Source organism: Atractosteus spatula, chromosome 4 (assembly GCF_055471065.1).
Source record: "Atractosteus spatula isolate fAtrSpa1 chromosome 4, fAtrSpa1.hap1, whole genome shotgun sequence".
Lineage (NCBI taxonomy): Eukaryota > Metazoa > Chordata > Actinopteri > Semionotiformes > Lepisosteidae > Atractosteus > Atractosteus spatula.
The window spans coordinates 4,649,054-4,664,440 of record NC_142709.1 but is presented as its reverse complement, the minus strand read 5'-3'; the positions used below and the strand labels follow the sequence as shown (position 1 = coordinate 4,664,440).

General features: G+C 36.9%; 1 protein-coding gene across 9 annotated transcripts in view; it reads left to right on the top strand.

The window, feature by feature from the left end:
• dmd (dystrophin) overlaps positions 1-15,387 on the top strand; it is a 721,300-nt gene that overhangs the window by 246,671 nt on the left and 459,242 nt on the right. For all 9 annotated transcript variants that reach the window (XM_088914984.1, XM_088914986.1, XM_088914981.1 and 6 more), the window contains 5 exons: positions 2,664-2,845; positions 9,524-9,674; positions 10,256-10,375; positions 12,333-12,434; positions 14,439-14,546. In XM_088914984.1, coding sequence (XP_088771110.1) covers positions 2,664-2,845; positions 9,524-9,674; positions 10,256-10,375; positions 12,333-12,434; positions 14,439-14,546 — 663 coding nt within the window. The remainder of the gene's footprint in view (positions 1-2,663; positions 2,846-9,523; positions 9,675-10,255; positions 10,376-12,332; positions 12,435-14,438; positions 14,547-15,387) is intronic.

Here is a 15,387-nt window from a genome sequence, read left to right as displayed (position 1 = left end):
ACATGGGGCACTTTCCTGTCGCACAATTATGAGAAAGGGTCGGGGCTTTCTCCATAAAGAGCAAGGACAGAAAAACATTGCACTTGTCTAAACGTGTTTTAATAATTTTAAGGTCAGGTTTAATATCTTATATTTGAATGTGACTCATCTGTATAGAATGGTAAGCATCTTACCTCAAACAAAACATGACAGAAATGTAGAAATAAAGTATTAAATTTAAATTTTAGAAAACAAAAGTACTCACACATTTTCCTGTTTTAAATGATTGAATTGAACAGGGGATCCAGTGTTCACGGATTGTCCAGAAAAATGTTTGGTTTGTGAAAAATGTATTTTGTTCCATTTTTTTTTTAAAATCTACCTAAAATAGTAGGTAATCTAATACATAATGAAATATATACCACATAAATAGAAAGGTCTGTATAGAATCTGAGAAAAAAAGAGATTTTGACTCTTTTTAATGGTTTGTTTTAACTGTTTTATATGGGTTGTTGTAGACTTGTATTTCTAAATTGCCAGCATCTGTTGTTCACTGGCCCATCTCTGATGTAATGGGAAGCTCATCATGGTTAATTTCCCCCTTGAGTGCAAGGAGGTTGAAGACCACTGTTTTAATTGTTAGATGCAAATAGACTTACAGCAGTATAGTAAAGACCTAAAGACCAGGTCCTTCTGTTGTCAGTCAATAGCTGCAGCCTCAAAGGAGCAGGGGGATGGTATTAATGAATTAGGTTCATGACTACAACTGTGGCTACAGAGTTAAGATGATACACTATTGTCAGGTCAAAGGCTAAAGTGTTTAACCACATCTCTCATAGGACTTGGAAAAAAAACTGCAATCTACATCCTTTATCCTAAATTTGTTCTGTTTGTGTAATGCATTCCAGATCACAGAAACTCATGAGAAGTGCAACACATTTAAATAATTAAATAGACATATTGCACAAGAAGCAAAAGTAATTAAAAATCAGATTGTATACTTTCGATTAGTATGTTCAGAATGACTAAAGCTGATCTTATTTAGCCTGCTTAAATGGATATATTATAGTTAAACAGTGTATTCATGTTGTTTCAATTATATATTTAACTAAAGACTAATAACCACTGCTAAATGGAAAGGAGATGGCACTGCTGAGAAGTCATTGCTTACACAACACGAACTGTGTCTTTACTTTACAAGGCAACATTATCCAGATGCTTTTGAAACTGCACTACAAAGATATATATTGATCTGAATATATACAGTAGTTACTGTAGTTACAGGCGTATCTGTACATGTCTAATAATAAAAGGGAATGCAATATAACTAATGGAACAATGTACAAGGATTCAGATCTTTATGCTTTTGGGGACATTTGCTCATATTAATTGACATCACATGTTTTCATAATTGTCTGAGATCAATACAGAATGTAACAAGTTGACATACAACACTGAATCAATATTTTAATCTCAGCTGAATTTCTGATTTACAACTTTCCTTGTTTACGCTGAATTATTGTTAATCAATGAGTATTTAGAAAACAGAATTGCACACCCTCCATAGTTCTGCATGCTTACGGCTATACAGCTGTCAGCGTGAATGGAGGGAATGAGCTTTTACAATTTCCTGGTGTCTTAGGGTTCAGTAGCCTGAAGGCCATTACAGTTTGTTACTCAGGCACATATCTATGGATACAACACAGTCCTTTGCTGACTTGTTAAAACATTTATATCTGTGCTGCTATATTTACACATTCTGGTGTTCATTCAGCAAAGTAATTAAAACTCAGTCTATCAACAGACAGCTCTGTATTTGCAATGCGGACCATCATCTACTGCCTAAGATGGCTCAGGGGTCTGATTTACTGAGATATTACAGCAAAATAGTTATTCTTTTATTTGTTGAAAGTGAAGAAATATGGCTACACGGTGCACTGGCAGACGTAAGACTTAAGACTGACTGCCTAAATTAAGAAAAGGTATTAAATCTAAATGATTGTGGAGGTTCCTTGTAGATGTCTGGTTTTTGAAGTTTCCTTGCAATGTTAAAGCTTTATAACCACTTAGAAGGAAGCAAGTTCTGCAGTTTCTATTTGGAGACTTTTACATTGGAAACATCTTTATTTGCTTTAATGTTGTCATAGTGACCTGTTATGACTAAGATCTCCATCTTTCTTTAAATGGCTCAGTCCACAAATGGTATGTCGTTCCCTTAACTAGGTCATCGTAATGGACGTTTATAGTGGCTGCAATTCAATCTAAATTAATTCAAATATTTTCTAAAAGTTTGGAAATAGCAGGTGCAAGTTGTTGTTTACACTGGGAGGAAATGAAGCCATGTGCTCAACAACTAATGTTTCATACAGTAGGTCTATTCACAAAACATCTCTGCTACACACAGAAAGACTTTAAATCACTATATGCTTCTGAATGTTTGATATGCTGATTCACTACTAAAAATATATTTTATCCTATACAAACTTCATATATAATTAAATACTGGGTGCAAAAAGCATTTGTGCGCATGTATGAAAAACAAATTTAAATGTCAGTAATTATGAAAGCAGATTGTTCACATTTATCAGTTCTCTAGTGTGTAATTACTGTAATGCAGCCTTTCTGCATGCTCTGCTCCAGTGTTGGGATGTGTTAATGGCTGCTGATCTCTGCTGATGTTTCAGGGCTTTATGATGGAGTTAACATCTCACCAAAGCAGTGTGGGGAAGGTGCTGCAAGCCGGGAGCCAGTTACTGTCGGAGGGAAGGTTGTCTGATGATGAGGAGAATGAGGTTCGAGAGCAGATGAACCTCCTCAACTCTCGATGGGAACATCTTAGGGTCACCAGCATGGAGAGGCAAAGCAAGTATGTCACAGAATTATTAAAAACTATTGTTTGAATGTTACAATATACTTTTTTCCCCACTGGCATTGAATTGGATTTACTTGTCTTTTTAATAAAAACTGTTGAAACACAAAAATGCAGAACATTAGTATCATGAACCGAAACAATTAATCATTTACATTTACATTTCTAAGTAAAATTCTTACAGTGATGTTTGGTGCAAAGGCCTGAGTGGAAATGCCCCATCTGCAGTGTCTTTTTTTTCTATAAGTGGAGAAAATAATTATCTTTACAGCTTGACATCAGTGAAAAGTACCTCTTATCACAGTAAATCAAGAAAATAAAATGAGCATCATTGTTCCTCATTATGATAATGAATCTTGTTTTCTCTTGTAAATAAAAGTACAGAAAGTTATACCTTATTAAAAAATTATCTTTTTGGCAGTATGTGCTTCTTACTATTTGTTTTGGTAGTAGCTTGTACTGTATGTATGAAAGACCTCCTGGCAAGCTATGTATTCAAGGGTCCACTTTGCCAAAATCCTCTTTCCTCTCATTTACAGTAGCTGTGTGTTGATTAAAAAACAATGATGAGAAAGCAGCTACAGTATCATTACCACTCCTCTCCTTTGCTCCAGAGCCCAGAGACATGTATTAGAAATGCAGCCATCATTTGTTTTCGCTGTTGTTCTGAGGAGCAGCTTCTTGCTGATGGCAAGTTTGTTGGATTCATGCATCAAGCTCAATGTCAGCTGCACCTGGATGGGCTTAGATGTGTTCCTCATGGGTGAAAACAAACAAAGGCAATCCAAGAAAAAGTAGAAAGGCTTCTTGGATTTTTACTGCCAGCCTCCTGGCTTTATTCAGATATGAAGCAAGCTTCTGCTGACAGTAGCAAGGTGAATCCACTCAAACCTTATGTGCCCATGCAGAAATCTTCGGTTCACATGATTTTCACAATTAGAGATCTTAACTCTTTTCAATATACAATATCCAACTGTTTACTTAACATTAATAAAAATGCATGCAGTGATTTCTTTGAAAAAGCTCATAGCATGTTTCTTTTTAACTAAGTTCATTATTATCCATGCTGCAAGATCTGTACAAACCTAAAGGACACTAGTTGGTAGCTTACTCTTTTAGATGCCGATTTACCACTGTTGAAGTTGTTGCTAGTACATTTGGGGTCACAGGCTTCACTGCAGAAATCTTACCAAGGATAGATTTGGAAAATGCAGAAAACTAGATGACAAAGTGAGAAAGCTAAAGGAATCTTGAGAAGATTTTCAAGATATTGAGAAGATGTGGTAAACTGTGCTAGCTCATAGTAGCATTGTTACGTCGGGCCCATGGATGGAAATAATGTAATAAATGGAAATAGAAGGAGGAATGGCAGACAACTGAGATGTGCAGGTGAAGCAGGCAGGAGGGGGCAGACAGGTCTGAGGTGGAGTCGGGAAGGGTTGATGGGTGATTAATGGTGGGAGCATCTGGAAACTGGAATTGGAGGACTGGAAACTGGAAAAAAAAACACAGGATTAACTCCCGGAAGGCCTGGAACAGAGAGCAAACACACACTCATGTTTGACTCAATGTCTCTATGAGGAATGGTTTAAATATTGTGTGAGGTTCCCTAACGAGGCTGATGAGCTCAGCCGGATCTCGTTAGGGATGGCCCTGACGAGCTCCTTCCGCGTGTGGAATGCGCTGTGGAATTTGATACAGTTGATGCAGGAGCATTGGAGCTCATCAGGGCATCACAAGTACAATAAAGGAAATGAGCTCATGGGAAAAAGTTCTTTAACACAAACTGTCAGAAAAAAAAATCTATTGTGTTCTTGCCATTTTAGAAGGATGGAATGTTGCAGAACATGGGCCTAAAGAACAAAAAGTAGCTTTTGGAAGCGCTGCCCTGAGGCCTGCTAGTCAAATAGAAAGAGAATTGCCATAACTGACAATAATTTCATTGTTGCTCGGATAAGATCGAATGAAATTCATCATTTATTACAACGCTGGCTCACTTTCAACACAGACTCTCATGACAGTGGAAGGAAGGGTGACAGGCGACGGAGGCAATGCGGCAGATCTAGGTCGTTTCACTGTTATTAGGCCAATTGATTGGTGGATCCCATCCAGCTGTTTCATGAAGGAAGCCAGGGTATCAGCTTGCACAACATACAGTAGCTAAGTAGCTTGTTCCAGATGCGTACTCAACACTATCTGTGAAAAATGCCCCCTGTTCTCAATTTTAAATGCACTTCCCCTTCCTACCTCTTACTCCCTTTACCTTTCTTTTGAGCCTTAGAATGAATATGATCACTCTTTCCTCCAATGATTCCCAGAAGACCATCCCAGGGATCTGTACTAGGATCACTATTCTTTCTCCTTTACTGTGTATTAATTGATCTAGATTCTGATACAGTTTGCAAACTAACCACATTTGCAGATGATCCTGAAATAAGAGGAACACTGTAAAAGCAGCAAATTAAATTTTAAAAGAGGCAGATATTCTAGACTTTGCACACAGCTGGAAGCTTAAGTTTAATGGAGGAAAGTTCAAAAGTATTACACATAGGTAGCAAAAACAAGCTATAAATGCAAAATGGAAAACACTGAACTTTAAACAACTGTGAAAAAGAAATGTTTTTATGTTAGCAAATTATTTACATATTCAACAATGTCAGGATATGTAATACAAAACACCGAATTTTAATCAATTTAATCAATTCAAACAAACTATTATGTAGGTTAAAATAGCACAATACAAAGTAAGACCTCAGATATTAAGCAACATTTTGGTCTCCACTTAAAAAATATATATTATTGCTCTGGAATCAAAGAGCAACAAAATACATTCTAGAGATGTCCTATGCTGGCAGACTAAAGGAACTGAACCTTTTTCTTGAGAGCAGAGCAAAACTATGAGGGGTATTCAAAATTAGTATTCAAAATTCAAACAAGGCAAGTCAAACCAGTGGTCAACTTGAGAATAAAGAGTAATATGTGAACCAGAAAATACAAACAGAAACTGCGCATTTAAAACTGAGGAAAGTAAGCAGCTCATTATACAACGGTTTGTGGAAAAAGCAACCCAGCCATGATGTTGAAGCTGAAACAGTGGTGTCAGATCTTTGGATCAGTTAGCTACTATCTACCAAACATTTTTATATTCTTATGGTTCCAGTTTTAGAGTAACAGTATCTTTTTAGTAATATGTGGACCAAAATTGTACATAGTATTTTAAACAAGGTTTCTGTAGAAGTCATACAGTATGTGCAGTAAATTCTAATCCTCATATCTAATGCAAACAGTTATTAAACAGGGAAACTTGTTTATTTTTCTTAGTACAACATATAGAGTACACCTGTTAAAGTTTCAAGTTCTGCAGCACTCCAAACAAGCTAAACACGTATAAAACCACTCTCACAAATTCTTCACACAGTGTTTTGAAGGATGAAACCAATAAGTCTTTTCAAAAGTAAGGCTTTAGAACCACAAAATAATGAGGCATATGAAGTAGTTACTGGCTCTTCTGCCCGATTGGAATCATATACTTTAACACTTCTTAAAAACATACAGTGCATACAACCCCAATAAAACAGTTTTCTGCTGTCTTTGAGATAGACAGACAGGCGTTAATTAGAATGGCTAATGTACCTTTCATTGTTTTATATTTGTTGATTTTTGCCTTCTCATCTTTGCACTGCTAATTATCAGGAAAATATCTGTATTCTCAGAGGAGTCTGGTTAAAAATAAGACTCGGCATAATACTTGCTGTGTCCTGTGGATTTCTTGACAGTTTCCTCCAGGAAAAAGCATGTTGTCCAAATACAAGATTAATAAGGCAGCATGGGGTGGAATGTAATGTTTAGAATTTGGACTCCTGCAGGACAGTGAACAGTGCATTTTAATAATTTAATTTTCTGATGGAAAAAGTATGAAAATCTCTGTGAAATTAGTGTATTGTGAAATGATATTCTGGCAAAGGCAAGCTGAGAGTGCCCTGAGATGAATGAAAGAATAAGCTTCTCCTCATGAAACCTTTTTTAGCTGATTACAAAGCAGAGCAGAGAAAGCATTGTTATATTTGGCCAGGAGGCACACATGGAACTGCCGTAATCAGTACGACCCTGTCCTCCCTGAAAAATGAATATTGCATGTGTTTCCACTCTTAACTCTTATTGATTAACTGTGCATTATTTCAGTTTATCTAACAGACAAGATAAATGAAATTAAAATCGTTTTGTCTATTTATGGTTTTTAAAGCTGCATGAATGAACACATTACTTTATTGTGATGCATTTAGTAGTGGAGTGGGACTTCAACTCATAACTATGTTGCTTTAACCCTTTATATACAGTAGTTGTTTATATACAGTATAACGTTTGTATACAGTATAACTTTTTATGGCTTGAATTTTTGTTTTTCTGTTAGAAGAGGACATGCTTGTACATTTCAACAATTCTTGTTTTGATAGCTGTTGCACAGCTTTTTCCATTAGGACCCAGAATTCCCAGAGGTCTGTCTGTGGCTATGCTGAATATACCCATGATGAGTATTTTGATGATGTTAGGTTGTCCTACGAATGGTTTGTCAGTGATTTACATTCATAGAATAGTGATTCGTTTTTTTCTCTCTGAGCTGCAAACTGACTCAAGAGAAACAAATACCTTTTTCACGTGTGTTGAAATTAAAAAAAGTGTTTTTTCCAAACTTCCTAAAGAAAGCTTTGCAAAGCTTTGAATTTTGCCAAGATTCATTTTTTATTGAGTACAATTCACATGTGCTTCTCCGGAAACTGAGCTCTGACCAGCATCTACTTTGATTCCACAGTCTAGTGTCTTTTGACAGTACCTTGTAATACCACCAGGCTTTACAGTACTGCAGCTGAGAAAAACAAGCATTGGTTAAGTTCACTCTGTTTTATACTTATTTGTATAATCATACAAATTAGATATTCCTCAAAAGTGATGCCCTGTTAATAAAATGTCACACGTTTCATTAGTGCCAAGTGCATTAATTGTTCGCTGAGCTAGTAAAGTTCCTCTTTGCCTTAAGTTGACTGCTCCTCTTTAGATGGCGTGGTTCAAAACCAAACTCGACTGATTTACTGACACTTCTTTGTGAAATGTTACTCTTTTATTCCCAATGTCCATTTCTGTCGGTGGCTCCTGCAGTGCTCGTCTCAGTTTCCACGCTGTCGGGGTGGCAGAGATGAATTGGCTGTCCGGAGTGAAAAAAGCCTCAGCCTTCAGGCAGACTTGTCTGTAAATGAACACCCCGCTTGTCTTAGTGTCAGAAAGCTCAATCATCCCCTTTCCTCTCACGATAATACAGTCCTAGAATGTGATGTGTTCTTCAGTCATCTGTCGCTCTCTTTCCAGCTGATGGAATCCCTATCACCCATCATGTACTCTGGCATTGTGAGCGCCATCAACTTCAAAGTGGAGATTTAACACTGAACTGTGTAGCTGCAGAGTAATACGGGGCTAGAAAATATCAGACTGAGGTCTTCCTGGGCCATGACAAATATCAATAGGTGACAGATTTGAAGGACCTGTAATGTACTTCACTGTGCTTTGGACCACTGCTTATTTTATAAAAATATTTGTAATATGAATGTTGATGTGTGTAAAATATATCATTGTCTGGGAGCCAAATTTATAGAGGCAGCTGTGTTAAATAGGCTTTGTCAACCTGTGTGGCCTGACATTTTGTCTGGATGTGAAAAGAGCACATTAGTTCACTTCAAGCAGGGCATAGAGCACATCATAAGTTCTCATGAAGAAAAATATTAGTGTGCATTTTCAGTTATGGAAAAAGGTATCACAGATATGTCAGTGCTTTGACATATAAAGGCAGCAGGCTGCCTTTATGAACCTGTATCAGTGCTCCTTAAGGGAAGATACAAACAGCTTCACAAAGGAAAGACTTTAGTTTTATAAATTGTTTGTGGGAGAGGACTTACTGAAATTAATTAAATGTTATGTCATAGAACATGCCATAAAACTCCCCTCTTAGTTATTTGCCTGATGAATAGGGGGTGTTAGATTTAAGTCTTCTTTAAATGTATTTCTGCACAGAATGTAAGCAAAACCTAAACACTGCTAAGTTCAGTAAATTAAAGAATTGAACAGTGACTTATTTAAATTTATTGTTTTTAAAGCTGCTGTAGTCTGTAATTACCTATATAATTTTTCTGTCTCAGTATGTGGATATTTACTCAGACATATTTCCCAGTAATTTATTCTGTTTTCCTTCTGTGGCTATGATGTACCTTTAATAGTAAATATAAGCCAAGATATTATTTTGTTTTCTCTGGGGAATCCAAAACTATTTTTTCATTAAATTTCGCTAGCTTGATAACTTAATCCTTAATCCTCAATAATAGGTGTATCTATTTCGGGAATGCAAACATGCCAGTTACAGTGTTCTTTTAATAACCCTGCCTTCCATGGAGGCATAAATAATTATTTTAAGAGACGTTTTTATCCCTGTACTTTTCAGATTGAGAGGATATTTTTGCTTGCTTTTCCAATTCTGATATCCCAGGTTTGACATTCTTTCCACCACAGTGAAATTAATCTTCAAATTCTGTGCTGAACTGCATTTATTTAGGGTTTGTATGCAAAAGTCAGTGCACTTTGAGTGACATGAGTTAATTCATAATATAAGCGCCTGTCACCTCCTTTCCTCAGGCTACACGAAGTTTTAATGGATTTGCAGCATCAGCAGCTGAAGCAGCTCAGCGATTGGCTGGCGGTGACAGAGTCCAGGGTCAAAAAAATGGAGACACAGCCCCTTGGACCAGATCTGGAAGACATTAAGCATCAAGTAGAAGAACACAAAGTATGGTTGTGCATTATTCTCGTTCGACTACACTGTCTATTGAAGGCAATTTGATATCCGTGCACGTGGGAAAAACAGGAGATGCATCATCTTAGCTTGCAGAAATTTGAAATGTCTTCAGTTCAACATTTACTGCCAAGCTTTCACCATGTACTCCATCCCAAGAGAACACCAACACTTACACTACCATGAGCTTCCCAATGCCCGTGTCTTTTATGTTCATGAAATGCACAGCATATGATCTCGAAACTCAGTTGTCAATGGAAGATCGCTAGAGAGATGACATTATGTAGTCTTGCACATCATGTGCTGGGTATATCCAGCCCAACAGGGAAAATGAGCTGCATGGCCTCCCCTGTTTTATTCCTTCTTTATTTTCTTGAGGTCTTATGATTTGGAATCTCAATAGAAGATGGCACTGCTGTAGATACAGTAGAACACGTGACAGATAAAACTTTTAACCCTGAAAATTGTAATTGAGCAGTCTTGTTATTACTTTCCCAAGCACCGATTAGCCTTCCCTTTACAATGTGTGCATTAATTTTAAAGTCTACTGTACGTGGCATTGCCTTTTTCTGTAGTTACTCCAAGAAGATCTGGAAATGGAGCAGGTGAGGGTCAACTCATTAACCCACATGGTTGTCGTGGTGGATGAGAACAGTGAAGATGGCGCCACCGCAGCCTTGGAGGAAAAACTGCAGGTATTGGCTCTTCATACCAACATACAGTAATACTTAGATCTTTATCATTATTAATTCTCTGCGTTTGGGTAGGGATTTTAATCCCAATGGTTTTCAAAGCATTTTTTAAATACCACACTCGCTTTGTTCCCCTCCCCCCGTTCCCAAAATTCCCCTGCTTGGTCAGATGTCTGGATCTTAATCTAGACAACATTTCCAAAACTCTCAATGATGGAGATTCTTGAAGATACAGCATGGCTCAGTCTGCTCCCAAGAGAAAAATAGTTCTGCCTCACACTATGTCAAACAAACATGTCTGAAATGCTGGCAAAGAAAAAAGTCATTCCCTTTTCTTTGCTTTCCTAGTCTTGTTTCAGAAAAAAACTTTCCTAGTCCTGTTTCAGAACAATAGCTATTTAGAGTGTGCTCGTGGAGTTCTAATTTAAATTCCAGGTCTTTAATTTTTACACCAACTGCATTTTTTAAAATGAGAGAAATTATGTAGTGTAGAAAATTGTGTGGTTTTGCTCCTAATGAGGCCTTCTATCGCATCTTGTAAAATTGAAGGACTACTTACTGAGCCTTGATTAGAAGAAATTTGATTTTCAATCCAAAATGTTCAGTTTGTATTAAAATGTAACTTGAAAGGGTTTATGCTGTTAAACCACCGTCTTGAGGGTTTCTTCAGACCTTCTTCATGTATTGTGTTAGAGAGATATGCAGTCTCAAAGATCTATTGTCTAATAGTTCAATAATGGCAGAATGTCCAAATCCCAAAATTGAAACAAAAAGAGGTTAGGATGGGACAATAAAATTCATTTTAGAGTACAATTCATTACATTAATAAGACATATGCATTAAGCACTCACCAAGCATCAACTAGCTCACAATCAGATGTATTGTACATGTGAAAAGAGCAACAGACGTGCCATTCTTTGACGGGTCATGCTGCATGATCCATCTAGTACTGGATTAAATTCATATTGGCACATATTCAGTTATCATTAGTTCATAATGATAGTCAGAGAGGTCCAATACCCCTTTTGCCAGTGAAGTAAAGACATCTGGGTCAGCAGTTGTAAGGGCCATAAACCAAAATAAAACCATGAATGCAGTCCTTCTTTCTCCATTACCAACTACCTCAATAACAGAGAATAGAGAGTTATAGTGCATTAAAACCAAAGCACCATGAATAGATGCTTGTATAAACTGTTTCCCATCCTATATAGCACAAACAGAAGTTGTCTCTTTCTTCCTGAATGTTATGTTAATTTCAGGGTTAATAAATAAGGATGTAAGGCAGAGGGTGATTGATATAAATTATAGGATTGTGTAAAAGTGGAAAGTAGTGAGAGTTGAGCATCTTCCAGTGAAGTCATCAATAACGATATTTTAATCACAAAATTCTGTATGTGTTCTCCCACTATATCTGCCATTGTAGGAAGAGCATACAGTAACAGCATATAAAACTAAGGAACAAGTAATAGGTTTATTCCACGCTGAAAAAAAGAAGAAAGAAAACACAACGTTTCAGCCGTAGAGCCTTCTTCATGTGTGAATAAAATAGCTAAAATGATTTTTAATGTTGAAGAAAAGAGATTCGCATCTAATCTGAAGGCTCCCTTATGGCAATACTGTACAGTAAGTGTTTATGAAAAGTAAAGTAAGTAAGTTTTCATATTAACAATGAACCAGTTAAAAAATGAAGCCATCATTTCAGTCAGGGTTTTTTTATTACAAAAAGGAATATAAGTTATGTTCTCAAGACACTCATTAAAATGAAATAGAAAGCCTTTTCGCTCTTGTGAGCTGTCTCAGTATGTCTTTAAGTTGCAGGTCAGCATTATGAAACTGTACCAGCTTCTTCACATTACTCTGCGTTCCAATCATTAACAGCTTCACTGGCAGTACTAGAAAAGAGATCGGGTGCTTGTCTTGTAGTACATGTTTTTGTTTGAAGAATGATCTCTGCTTTCAGCACCTGGGAGAAAGATGGGCGGACATCTGCAGGTGGACGGAAGAGCGGTGGATTCTTCTGCAGGAAATCCTGCTCAAGTGGCAGCACTTCACTGAGGAGCAGGTCAGGCGCTTTCGGGCTTTCCGTTCTTTCCTGGATGTACAGTACAACCACTAACAAACTGAGAGAGCAAAGAGGCATGTCGCATGTCGCCTCAGCAGGTTCAGGGATGTGCTAACATGTTTAGAAATATTCTTGTTAGAGTCAACAAAAGCATTAGAGATTGGCTTTTATTGGCTGACTATCTGGAGATCTACTGTATGTGGAGAAAAGCTATCCTGTTTTAATCAGGTAGTTCAAGTAGGGAGCCTGCAAGGGAACAAGGTAAAGGTTTATTCCATGCTGAAAAGAGGCTGTGGAGCCTTCTTTGGGTGACTCATATATGACTACACATCTGAAGAAGGCTGTGTAGGTATGGTGACCAAACATTGTATGGTGTATGGTGACCAAAAATTAATCGTCTTCCTGATGAGGTCTTCTAGTACATTGTAGACCAAACTTCTTGTCTTGATGAGAACATAGATACATTTACAAGAACACCACAATTGTTTTTGTGTGTACAGTACTGTACCTCCCTGCGGTTCAGATGCACTCATGTGTGATGTACATGGTGTACGGTATGTTTCTTCTACCAGTGTGATTACTTTGCACTTATCAATGTTGAATTTCATTGGCCAAGTGTCAGCTCCGTCCAGGATTTTGTAACCCCCTTTCTGTGTTTGCCACTCCCCTATTATAAAGGCATCAGTAAAATTGACTAGTTTTTCTAGCTATACCACAATCTAGATCATTGATAAAGATCAATAACAGCTACCCTCCGAAAATAGATCCTTGTGTCGCACCAAGATTCACATCTGCACACTAAGAGGTCATGCTCCTTAGAGATACTGTAACATGCTCTTTCCAGTTTTTAACCATGTGCATCATTGTGCATATTTTACCTTGGATTCCTGTGTATTTGGCAATCAATCCTTTAATGAGGGAGCTTGTCATAAAACAGATTATGTCATGAAACAGATATCTGTCATGTCATATGCTTTAGTGTTATCAAACATTTGCTTGTTTGAAGAATTCTAGTAACTTAGTTTGGCGAGATCTTCCCTTTCTAGGCTTGCGTTGGTTGTCTCTAAAACCGACTGTGTTTTCTAAGTATTCTTCTAATTGAGCTCTAGCTATCGTTTCTGTAACTTTACCAGTAACAGAAGTAAGACTGATTGCTCTGTAGTTTCCTTGTTTCCTTGTTCAATTCTTTCCTCTTTGTGTGGATTGGTGTTACATTTGGAATTTTCCAATGTTTGGTTACCATGATCCCATTCTAAGTGAGAACTGGAATATTCTACACTAGCTACAGTTTTATGAGTAGCACCCTTGATTTCCTTAAGTATTCCTTAAGTATAAATACCATCAGGTCCTTTGTTTTATATTTTTGTCCTAGCCCCAAAAGAACCATAAATCATCAATTGTCTTTTCTTTATGAGCATAAAATAAAACAAGAATTTTTCTCCATATGCTTGAGGCTCTTCCACATTAACACAAGAACTCCTACTGTTGTTATTTAAGTGTTGCTATTACTAAAACAAGGCTTAGAGAACAAAGCCATATACAGTATGCACATCAAAGGAAAAAAAAACTTTCATACTGTATCTTCATTTCATTTCATATGCTTGTACAGAGTTCTATACCAAGAGATGTCCAAATATTTAAATAAATCTAGAGCCTAAAATTAGATAATTAATGTATTAACTGGCCTAAAATTGGACAGTTTGCTTATTATATAGCTGGCGTCCTAAGATAATGCATAAATTAGCCAAATGCCATTCATAAATTATGTAATGTCCTTGAGACAATAAAAACCCCAATGCAATTTCAGAAACTTCTTTTACGTTTATGTGATGAAATTCACATAAGATGTGCTGATTTTCTGTATATTTCATAATTTGGTTGTTCTTAATGAAACACTGTGAAATGATGCAGACTTCATTATGTACAAGAAGTTGAAAGGTCTGGAGATTTGTTTTGACATTGTTTTTCTCCCTTCTTGTTTTCTGTATGTTCTCTTCTCTGCAGTGCCTATTTGATGCCTGGCTAATGGAAAAAGAAGAAGCAGTTAACAAGATCCAAACTAGTGGTTTTAAAGAGCAGCAGGAGATGGTGGCTAATCTGAGGAAATTAGCGGTAAGCACTATAAAAAGTCATAATAAATGGCATATCGTTTTTCCTAACACTGAAGAGCTGCCAAGCAGCGGATTGATTTGATCCTCGCTAAATCTCACAGGATAATTTTTCTTAGGAAATCTTAAGAAAAATAAGAAAAATAAAGTTAAGTTTTGAAATCAGAGGGGTCATTTTAGAGTTGTTATAGAGAACAAGGAGCAAAAACTGCAAGCAAAGAAAGCAGTATGACCCGAATATTTTCCTTCCTCTATGTAGGTGTGTGTTTATATTGATTTTTGTGTCAGTACTGTAGTTGCAGGGCAGAGGAGTTGAGGAATAATAGTGCCTGTCATTATATCCTCTTAAATTTTGTTAATGTGCTTAAGTCGTAAGCCTTTACATTAACATTTTCACTTCTTACAGGTACATCTGAAAGAGGATTTTTTTTCTGATATAATAAGTGCATAAGAATTAACTATGACTTAGTGTCATAGCTGCCAGTGCTGATACTGCTTTGATGTACTGTGTACCACACAAACACAGTATATCCAGTTTGTTGTGGGTTGAACTCAAGACATATATTCATATATATAGACCTATATTCAGAACTCTTGGGTGTTTAAATCTGTATGGTTTCCCAAAGGAATTTAAGCACTTTAATTGTTTCAAATCTGTGACCCATGGTACAGTACTTATCATCTGTTGCCAAACTTTGTTTGGCAGCTCACCAGTGTTGCATCTGGAGCAGCATTCACTGAAGTTATACTGTACATTCAGATTTTCCTTACTTCAGCATCAGAGAGATAGGCAGTTCCTTATACAGCTCTTAAATTAGCGTTGATCTCTTTTTTGAGTTCAGAAG